We start from the raw sequence: 11987 nt of genomic DNA, 5'->3' as shown, positions 1-11987 counted from the left end.
CATCCATGAATCATGATAGTCAACTTTAACCTAACCTGAATGCATTATCTTATTCTCAAGTCTCATAAAATCTTTGTATATTGAAATTACTTTGCAAAACTACTTGCTTGCGTACATGCAGCACCGTCATATGCATATATGATAAACAAAATATTGTGCAAAAATTTTGTCTAACTTTCGGTTTAGTGATATCACTCTTTACAAAGTTGACAAATGTTGAAAGAAGTCGTAACTTAAATTCAGAAAAATTGGATAAAGAGAAACGTGTTGTTATAATTGGCCCAGCCCTTGTCTTAATGCATGCATGGGTTGCGTTATGGGAATCCTAAAGGAAAGGTATGGGGAAGAAATATAACTGTGCTGGTGCGGAATGGGAAAGAAAAACACATTGATTTTTCTTGGTGGGATATGGCTGTGTGGTGGAATATGGTTGCAAAATGCAAACCCTATATTGAATGCATGATTTGAGATTTTTTTTTCTTCTTTTCAGTGTTTGTGCTGCTGCCTACTGAGATCTAAGGTTGAAACAACAAGGCAGATATACAAAGCGACAAAGTGTGATGGAGGCTTTAAATTTTTATACCAGAGCACTATGATTTTCCATTTTCCAGATCATACTAAATCGTTTTTTCTGCATGCATACATGCTCACACCCGCGCGCACACACGTATAGTATTCAAGGAACACTATATATATATATATATATATATATGTAGTTTTCAAGGAACACTGAACCAGAAGCAGTCATTACTACTAGCCATTCATATCTCATTCTCAAAGAGTCAACCAAAAATATATTTATTCATTTTCTTCTTATGCTACAGTGACCCAACCATTTTCTAAACTTTTTCAACACTTTCCTATCTTAATTACGTGTTTACATGTTAATAGGTATAGAATATGAGCTCTACTTTTCTGTTTTCCTCTTCCTTTTTGTCAATGGGTTTGTTCTTCTTATCTAGACAGCCTTAAATTGGTGTCGCATTCCATCATGTCCCAGTTTGATGAAGAAGATCGTTGTCGTGTAGGAGTGTGTAAGACACCTTAAGATCGACATTGCACTGAAATTTCACCCAAACTTTATCAAAATTTTCAATGAAATTTCACACAAATTTCTAGAAAGATATGCTTCAGCACCCTCTCTCGAGTAACGGCAACCCCATTCATTCATACTCTTACAGTGACGAACGTACTTCATCACAAAGAGATTCTAGTTTTCTGCCATATTATCTACAAGGATTATAAGACAGTACCTTTTTCACCATCAAAAACACATTCGCATTTCTTGTGCATGTACATGAAACCAGGACAATAAATAATTAAAATCATAAAAACGGTCAATTACAACCTCCCACGGGCCACAATTTCATGTTTCAGACAAATGGACCAAGGCGGAACTATATACTTTCATGCAGCCCATTGATTTTTCATATGAGGAACTGTTGCGTTTTCTCAGCATTTTCCCACTTTTTCTCAGCAGCGAACCAGCGATTTTGTTTGTTTATCTTTTGTCCTGGATATTTGAGAATGGAACAGAAGTGTCAGATTGTTTGTTGTTGCGGACTGTTCTTGTAGATAATCTTTTCTCCAAAGTTGGTGTCTGGATATTTGAGAATGGACTCCAAGTAAGATATTCATATATATTCAGAGTCCATAGTTTTTACCATGCTAAATGTTATTAAATACAAAAACTGCTGTATGACATATACAACGATGGTGCCAATCACCTTAAATCAACTTTGAAACCCCAAATTCCAGAACATTGTACAAGGTATTTACCCAGAAAAAAATATAAAAAATAAAAATAAAAAATAAAAAAACTCAAACGTTTAGAAAGTACCATATTTGACGTTTTACAAAATATACATTTTTATTGTAATTAATTTGTCTAAGATTATGTAGGGTTTGGATTTCTAAAGAACTAGAAGATGTATCCTGCTATGATACTACCATGTAAACCTAATTCTTGAAGGAAACAAATTTCCCTAATTAATCCTTTACAAACATTGACATGCGAGAATTAGTTGTGTATATAAATATTATTGCTTAGTCAATAATTACCTCCTCCAAAGTGATTAACGGCCGCCCAACCTTCAATCTTTCTCTCAGGGAAAAAGATAATTATGACTCCAGGTACGTTTGTTTTGTGCTAGCTTTAGTTCTTACATGTTTTTCTTCTTTTCTTACGTTTGCATATGTTGAAGATACAAAATAGCTAGGGTTCTGCATAAATTTATGAGTTTGGGTACGTTTTTGGGTTCTACTTAAAATTCGATCTTCAGGGAAAGATAATATTAGGGTTTCAATTTTTTGGTTAGTAACGGAGCGATTCTATGTGTGTGTGTGTGTGTATAGGGGGATTAGGATCAATTTCTTATTTCATAAAACTATGTTTAGAAACGGGGACATATCTCCTTCTTCACTATTATCTCTTTAAATATTTTATTTTATGCTTCTTCTTTTTTTTATCTAGATTGGGCAAGACTGCCAAATCGTCTTTTGGATTTAGTATTTGAGAGAATAATGTCGCCATTAGACTATTTGCGAGCTAGTCCTGTTTGTGAGACATGGCATCGTGGAGCAAAGCATAACAAAAAACAACTTGAGAATTGTCATTGTTCACCACCGATGCTCTTAATTCCAACTGGAGGTTATACAACGCCATGAATGACAGAGTTTTTCACTTGCGAACTAAATTGCGGAACAAGCGACTTTGTGGGTCTTCAAAAGGATGGTTAATAGTCGTGGAAAGTGATTTCAGAATAACCCTAATAAATCCATTCTGCGTGATCAAAGGGAAGAGAATGATGGAAAATTCAATTGCTCACCTTCCTCCCATATCCATCAAAGGTTGGACAGGCGAGAACACAACAGCAAGCGAATGTGAATATAGTATTTTTAAGGTTTAGACTTGGTAAAGACAAAACATGGAATTATGTTGACCAAAGGTATATCTTGATCGAAGAAGTTGTTTTTGTTGAAGACATACTTTTTGCGGTTGATGATTGGAGCAGACTTTATATATCGATGCTGCTACTTCGTCCAGTGTTAACGTAGTTGCGGACCCGATGAAACGACCCGACCATTTGGTAAAAAAATATCTCGTAGGCTTTAAATGAGAGAGAATTTCTTATGGTTGTAAGACATTTTGGGACATGTGATCTCTATCCTACAACAAAGTTTAAGTTTTCAAATTGGATTTCGAGAATCGCAAGTGGATTGAGAAAAACATGTTAGGCGATGTTGTTCTTTTTGTGGGTGATAAATCTTCAATGTTTGTACAAGCTTCTGCATTTCGAGGATGTGAACCAGATTACATATATTACACCTATGATAATGTTCATACATTTACTAGTGTTGGAACTGCTGGGCCTGTTGATTATGGTGTGTACAACGTCAAAACAAAAAGGCTTTTAAAGCCGTATGGAAAATTTGCTGAGAGTCTTATAAAGAATGCCGAGCAGCCACCAATCTGGATGTCGCCAAATCTTCTTGAGTTGTAAAAAGCTGCTTGTGTTCTTGTTATTACTTATTTTGTCCTTTGAAGGTTTTTAAAGATTTTTGGCCATATTTTTTTCCATTGAGCATTATTAATTGTTCAGTATATATTTGATATGTTTATTTTTGTTTTATTTTTCTGCATCTCTATTATATGCTTAGCACGAATTTTGACGTGTCATGTAAACATTCATGCTAAGTTCAAAGAAATAATGGGCGATCCGATAAGAAAAAAAATGTGTTTGAAATACATGGTATATTTTTGGTGGGCCAAAAATACATGGATCTCGTGTTGCAACAACAAGCTTCAAAAAAGGAATATATTTTTGGTGGGTGAAAAATACATGGATCAGGAAAAAAATATAGAAATGGGGGTGAAGTCTAAATTTTACTACATGTTGGAGAAATTCTTAAAATTTCGGCTAAAATAGACATATTTCATCGATATTTTCGACATTTCGGAGAAACTTATTCGTTACTAGTTTATTCCTAGTCCGTAAACTAGTATTTGACATTCCCTAACACTATGTTTGGATGAGGGAAATAAATCTGGAATTTTGAAAAAAAGCTAGAATTTATAATTTGACATGTACCAATTCCCTTGTTTGAATTTATAGCCATAGAAATTTAGAATTTCTGCGTGACATAAAAAAAAAAAAAAAAACTTGGGATGTGAGACTCTTTAATTCGCAAGTTTAAATTTCTATATAATTACGGTGTCATTTCAAATTTTTATGAGTAAGAATTTAAAACTAACAAATTCTATATTAAAATTCTATTGTTCTTTTAGGTTAACCAAACAGAAAAATTCACAAATTCTAGATATTAAAATTTTGTCATTTCAATTTCATCATTTTGAAATTATTTATTAATCTTAAATTTCCTCATACAAACAGAGTGTAAAGTTTCATTTTAAATTTTCATCATTTCCATTAAAAGCAATCAGATATCGATATATCCATTGAGTTCTACAAATTTACAATCATTATTTCCACTGAAACTGATATTTTAAACACTGGTCTCAACTACCCGAGGAACCTGGAAGCATGTAGAAATGCCTTCACTTGCATTGTATTCTCTCTCTCACTTCCTTCCGTACAAGTGCAATATATATTTTGGAGCTTGCACATAAAATTTGGACTTAAAATAACAAATAAGGCTTATTAAGACCAATGTTGACATATTTCAAGTTCTTGGTGAAAAAGTAACCATGCATGCCTTATGTCTACTCGCTATGTTGTTGTTAACAAACTCTCCCAACCTTTTTCTTCTCGCTTGCTCTCTCCATCGTCTCTTTCTCCTCCACCCCTTGTTATAAATGCTAAAACAGTGGTCTGAGTGTTTATAAAATCTGCCATACCAGAATCACCAAAACTAGAGAAATGCTTTGCAATTCATGTACTAGAAGTCTAGAACCTTCACAACCATAAAGAAAATGGCATTACAGCAGAAAGCTATGCACAAGAAATCTCAACCGCTTCAGTGTGGCCAATGTATGTATCTACATACTATCAAACTTATATTTTTAGCATTTTAAACAAAGGAAGCCTCTTATATTAGCACCTCATTGGCCCTCGCAATACTCTTAGACGTTGATATTCATCATATCCTGATGGCCATCACCTTGAATATATTAAGTGTTGCTAGCTACGTACTATGATCAAACTCATATATTAACATTGTAAATTAAGATGACCTCCTATACAAGCACATCCTATCCTCTCTCAAGAATCGTCAACACTAACACTCATCATATTTTGATGGTCATCGCGTTGATATGATGGCCATCAGCACAACTCGTCCTTTCTCAAGAACCGTCAATGATAAATTTCGTTGCTATACACTCACATACTCGGAAAAAAACTCACCTCCAAAAACCGGATAAACTTAAATCAAATCAACTTTTTGGCAAAAGTATTGGCGTCGAATTACAACACAGAAATGAGAAATTGGTGCATTATCTTGTTCTTGGATTTTTGGTGTGCTTCCAATTTTTTTGTGGTATGAAAGATTTTAGAAGAGCCTTTACAACGTATTTTTCAGGTTTGGTAATTTCTGCTCTCACAGGACCTGAGTGTGAGTGTTTATAACAGAAAGAGACAATGAGAAGGAAGGAGGGAGAGACAAAGAAGAAAATGGATTTAGATAGCACGTTAAGTAGGACGCGACCTCGTTGTCTTTGTAGTCTTGTTATTCGACCGTTCCCTCTTAGGGTCTGTTGTCGGTGGGCTTGGTAGTCATTGAAATAGCCATCGCTGTTAGTTTCTAACATCCAAGATTTATCTCGACCTCTCGCGGTGCATCATTGTCTGGCGTGACGGCAACAGGGGATCCTGTGCCGGCTCTACGCCAGATGTCAATGCTACTTGATTTGTTGGTGTCTTTCCCATCGTTGATTTCTTCTTACTAACAGAACGTGCTTTGATTGTCATGAACTTCACAGTTTTAATACTTGGTTTCATTAAGCGAGCCAAAATGTTGTCCTAGAAGTAGCAAAACCTACACGGCACGCATGCTGAAGTAATTAGGCGCTAACCACGTCCTTTAGTGGCTTGAATGTGGTGGAAAACGTTGTTAACTTCTAGATCACGTGACATTGGCTGATGAAGGAGCACTTTCAGCCTTGGGTTCTATAACCTAAAGACAAGGTTATGCAAATCACTATGAAGTTCTGGATCTTGTGCACCATGTTCGACAAGATTGACCATATTGGTGAGAACATGGATCCGCTTAATCGGTATCAACTATAAGGACAAAGATACTCTAAGGAAGTAAGTGTTTTTATCGTAAAAATAGTCTGGTCTTATGCGTGTCGAACTCTAAATTGACTTGAGATTATACTATCATAAAACATTTCACTTTGCCGAGAATGTTGATGAAGGGATCTCTTTCGACGAAAGAATCAAAGATTTTTCGTCGGATAAGACTTGATAAATAGTCAGTCACATTTTTGGGAGAATCCCCGTATCCAATCGTGCAAAACTCCTAAGGAAAATTCTACAAATCTGGCCCTTTATCCAATCAGAAATTGTGCTGAGGGTTAGTGAAGCATTTAGTTTTCATAAAAAGTGTGAGAGGTTTCACATAAAGTATTGATTTGTGTGTTGAGTTGAAAAGGATACGTTGCAAATCTTGTATTTGTAGGGACAATTTTTTTTTTTTTATGCTCAGGTAATAGAGTTCTGATAATACTACATTTCTTCGCATTATCTGGATATAATTGGAATTATCCTCACCGATTCTCCCATCGAAACTCTCTCATTGGCAAGGCTTCCTTTCTTCGATTTGAACTAAGATTCTGAATTTGGTGGCATCATGTGATGAATTCATGCCTTATCCAAAGACCAATTAATTCAAACATTTTCAGAAACCCATCTTGATCCTTAGACAATCATACTTCGCCTAGGATTGGCAGTTACGGCCATGAAAAAATCTCTCATTTAAAGCCACGAGACATTTCTCTTTTTCCCTCAAGGAAGATTGAAGGTTGCCCGGCCGTCGATCATTTCGGAGGGGGAAAACACTTGAGAGGAAAGAGATTCTATCACGTTTTGTGTCAATTACACGACATATGCATAAGTTTATTTCTACATGACACATGACGTCGTTTCATTGACAGTTCTGCATAAGTTGCTCTCCTTCTCAATGTGCTCTGTAACGAAAGCACGCGAGAGACTGCAGCTTGGTAGTTCCATGTATCCACATTCTAGGCTATCAGGATGAGCTTCAAGTCTTCTGTCAAGTTATCTAAAAAGGATATATAACAAAGTATTTTCGCCAACGAAGCACATATGAATCCTTGTGTATCTAAAACTACGTCATTGATATAACCCCGACTTTGGGAGAGGGAAGCTTACATCCAGCTATATAAAGTGAGAGGGTCAACGCGCAACAAAATAATCCTCATGGTAACCTACATTATATAAGGTAGTTTTAAATTTTAGAACCCAAAGTGGCGCTGGCGACGTTCACGCTCAACAGTCCTGGCTCCTCTCTCCACTTAACGATCTACAAGTCAACAGTTTCACCAGATAAGCTACAAAACATGGCTTTGAATACATTATTTTCAACAAGTATGTAATTCCAGGTTGTAGAAACGTACCTTTGTGAATCAAGATGATTTGCATATGGAAAAATCTATGTGTAGGTAAGCTACACTAGCCATGAAAACGAAGAAAAACGTAGACACCAACATCAGTGGTTCTGCCAACATAAAGATTGGGTTGAAGGTGTAGTAAACCTGCCAAATAAAGCAAAGGAGAGAGACAGGTTCAGCTACTAATATACATATTATTTGAAGGTTGTGCACAGGATACGTGTATCATGTATGGGGACAAAACATAAGAATACGAACCTAGGAAATTCAATTCCGTCACAAGACAGTACTTCAATACTTAGTTGATCAACCGATAGTATCATTGTATGAACATTTCACAAGTGAACATATATATGCTAGGACCTATTCCATAACCTTGCAATGCGAAACTAAAATACATGCTAATCTTTGAGGCATTTTTCTGTCATGGGATACTATTAGGTGAGCATAACTGATCCTAGATATGCTCCCACAAATGACACAGAATTTAAAAGAAGCATAAGTTCTCCAAGTGGTAAGATAAACCTCATCAACTCTCATAGGCAACATGTGGGAACAAAAATCTTAACTGTGGGGTTCAGAGTAGGGTAAAATCCAATCAATGTTAGTGATAGATTAGTCACCTGGAAATGAGAGTTGTGCTCTGGAACTACGTTCCTCTTTTCAAGAACCACCACTGTCCTTCCAGCAACATCAAGGTATGAATATTTGGTCTGCAGGTACAACAATGAAAATATATGCACAATACCATTATATATATATATATATATATATATAAAATATTCTTGGCAATGAAAAATAGAGTTAAGATTGCTTCTATGCACTTTACAATTAATCATATGTATAGAGAATGTTGAGAATTATCATACAAAGGTGTTTGTCCATATGAATAAAGTGCTACATTAAGTTTACCTCTAGATGTTGCTCAACAGAAAAAGGAACCACAGCAGAAGGATCTTTTGATCCCTCTGGTAGCACAACCTGAAATATAACAGTGCCTGAATCAGTAAATTAATATTCCCATGTCTAGGGGCAAACAAAATGAAGAAAGAGCTGACTGGAACTGAAAAATATAGAAATATTGAAGCAAAAACATAGTACTAAACCCACTTTTACAGTTAACTTGTCTACCACCGTCTCAGCGAGAGGACAACCAAAAGTGAAATTGAGGTATCGCCTGCCATCAGGTGACTCAAAAAGGAAATCTTCCAATGGTAACCCATACCCAATCACAAATGTAGCTTTCCAACCTCCAAATAAAGGATAGCGTGGTTCAATTTCAAGATCCGACTGAAAAAAAAAGTATTGAAAAAGTCATGATTAATAGAACCAAAATCAGAGTTGCCTATGCACAAAATGGATATTATTCTGCATTGTTTTTCCAAGTGAACTTCCCCGTCTATTTGCTATAATCTTGTTATTGTGTTTCCAATGCACTAATAAAGAGAGATTCTACGAAGATGGCAACAAGCAAGCAAAACATACGTACAAGGATAACTTCCTCAAATATATAAATGTTAAATTGCCAGGGAGAAAAGTTACCCTTAGATAATCTGTACGTAAATGCGATGATGAGATGTTCCCAATTTCATCCCGGTAGTAGACAGAATGACCCTAGGAGGTAGTCTGGCTAGAAGATGTTTGAATGAAGAGACACCACCAGCATGTGGCCTAGATTGATATTCTACCCTGCCAAAATTAGGAAGCCTTGGAAGATTAATATTAAGAATGAAGCTGTCTTAACCTTGGTCAAGCATTACACAAAGTAATTGATATCTTTGCATTCATCCAACTCAGCTGTGCAATGATAAGTCTTTAAAGTTCACCTTTTAAGTAGCTTATTCATAACTTTAAAACCATTCCCATAGTGTTATGTCTTCCAGCAATTAAACGAGGATGATTTTCTAGTATGAAACTGGTTATCTAGTAAGAGGCCCATTTCGGCTTGTCTTATGCCCCAAAAAGCTCAAGATCAACCTTGACCGTACATTGGAGACTCGGTTTTCTTTTAAGTAGGGTGTTTGTATTTATCTATAGCAACGTTATATATAGATGCATATACTTGCAAAGACCAGGCTTTGCGACATCATCATATTATGAAGAAATATAAACATTTTATGATCAATTTATCCTCAAAAGTTTTACTGCATTCAATTTTATTGTATCAAACTCTTTTCCTACAACCTTTTACTTTAAATACACAAGATAATACCAGCAGCAGAGGTTACCTCGAAAATATTCCTTTGTGTCGAGCACCAGCATGTGCCAACTTGTAATGCTCTGTGATCTGAAGATTGCCCCAGTGAGATACTTCGACTTCGCGTACAAGCTCCTCAACAACAGCAAAGGGATTATTATTCTCAAAATGAACAATTATTGGAGAATAAGAGTATCTTGAGCGATCCTTGTATGGCCCATACTTTATTTCAGAACCAGCACGGTTAGTGGACTCTACTCTTGTAAACGATTCCACCCTAGTACTAGGCGTTCTTATAAAAGTTATCTGCTGCTTGATATAGTACGGAGACAATATGATTGCACTATCACGGTAGTAGACCAACTGAGACTCTGATTGGCTTATCTCCGCTGGGAAAGGCTCCAGAGAATGTGTCAATATGTAAAGCACCTCTAGTGTTGCAGTTTCACCAGTATTTAGTGGGTTGAGCAACGAGATAGAAAACGATTTAGCCCCATTTGGTGCATCAGGTAGCTCAGTGGGATTGACTTCCAGAGGCACATAACTTTTCTTTTTCTTTTTTCCAACTGTGATAGCTGCTTTGAGTGATGCTAGGTGATCAAACTGTGTGGGTGGAAAAGCAAGGAGTACTTCCGAAACAGGAGAGGTACCAGTGTTTTCGACCTGAAAGACAACTCCATCAATTTAATAAACAATAAACATCCCAGTAGAGTAGAATGAGAAATAGTACTTTGAAAATGACTAGTCTTGCTTGATCATAAAGTATGCTTGTCTACAGTGTCATGTTGGTCATCGTTTCAAGCATAGTGTCCCGCCTTTGGCACAGCCAACTTGCAGGTCGCAATGCCAATTTATAAAAACTAAAATTTCAAAAATCTCTGATATTGTGATTCTATTATCCACATTATGCCAGATTTGGGCCAAAAACGATGGAGTGGAGCATGACAACTTAAATCAAACCTTAATTTGTCAGGAAAACGAAGCTTCCTAAGACCATGGTTTATAAAGCCACTACATCAAAAACTGAACCTAAGCTCAACTTTCAAATGACTAATGCCATTGCTATATTACTAACAAAGTACGATTGTCTATTGTACCATGATGTCGATCATCGTAACAAGTGTAGCGTGCCAATTTGTAAATATGACAACCCGTATTTCCAGTATTCAACATAAAAAGTAGTTCATTGATCCACATTATGCCAGATTTGGGCCGAAAACGATACGGTGTAGCATGAAAACTCAAATCAAAGACTGAACCTAACCTCAAGTATCCACATTCATGCCGAAAATGATAAACGAAAGACGTGTATGAAATCTCAAACCGTGATAAAGATTTAAAATTTATTCGCAACCCACCAAGGTTTTGAAATTTTTACAAAACTGGGTTCATTTTACTACACAGAAAATCCAACAAAACAGAAAAATCCATACCTTTAACGTCAAGAAAACCTTCACAATATGAGAGGTCAAGTCAATCTGCAACACAATAAATTAATCAGATCAAACGTAATTAGATATAACCAAATCAAATTTGAGTATTGATGAATAGGAAATGGAAGGAAGAGGCTTACTCTGCGCTCTGCGCTGATGATCTGGAGATCCTGAGTGGAAGATGAATACGCGAGCAGGGAGAGATGGGAGAAGATCGACAAGGCTAGGACTAGTTGACCTAAGCTTCGCAGAGCTTCCATGGCTTCCGGTGAAAGAGTGGTAGCTTAGCTTGACCTCCTGCGACGACTGATCTGGGAAAAGGCTTTAGCTGGGCTATTCCATGGTATTCAAGCTCTGACCTTTGTGCTTCATGGGTTTTGGGCTTAAAAGGACCTTCTTTCGGCTGGCTCATTTTTTAATATATTTTTTTTTGAGAATTTTAACGAAAAATTTCGGTATTGTTCATTTTACTAAAAAATTATATTTTTATTCTAAAAAATCAACCTTGGTACTATTCACTTACAACACTTTTTTACCTTTTTCGTTAAAACTCAAAGTTTTCAAGTCATTTTCATTAGTTTTCTTTATTTTTTTTATACAATTATGAAGTTTATATAAAAATATGAGAGAATAGATAAGTATCGAACTCTTGTAATCTATGAGATTTAAACATTGATATTAAGTAGTAGTCGAGTGACACATCTTATTTATTTGAGTACTTTGATTGAGACGAATAAGATTCCAAGTATGAAGAGAACATAAT

The 11987-nt window shown here is 36.0% G+C and overlaps 1 protein-coding gene across 1 annotated transcript; it reads right to left on the bottom strand.

Annotated features, from left to right (window-relative positions):
• Positions 1-7218: 7218 nt before the first annotated feature.
• LOC103936646 (dolichyl-diphosphooligosaccharide--protein glycosyltransferase subunit 1B) lies at positions 7219-11512 on the bottom strand. The gene is given in 10 exon segments (XM_009346494.3): positions 7219-7506; positions 7601-7738; positions 8218-8307; positions 8507-8575; positions 8705-8884; positions 9137-9204; positions 9207-9283; positions 9823-10454; positions 11225-11269; positions 11365-11512. Coding segments are annotated over 9 exon segments (1410 nt in total). The 5' UTR covers positions 11485-11512; the 3' UTR covers positions 7219-7506; positions 7601-7609.
• Positions 11513-11987: the final 475 nt, after the last annotated feature.

The sequence above is a fragment of a genome, unplaced genomic scaffold (assembly GCF_019419815.1).
Source record: "Pyrus x bretschneideri cultivar Hongxiangsu unplaced genomic scaffold, Pyrus_bretschneideri_v1 Contig32, whole genome shotgun sequence".
In the NCBI taxonomy this organism is placed as follows: Eukaryota; Viridiplantae; Streptophyta; class Magnoliopsida; order Rosales; family Rosaceae; genus Pyrus; species Pyrus x bretschneideri.
Note: the sequence above shows the minus strand (reverse complement) of the source record. Positions and strands in the feature narration are given on the sequence as shown.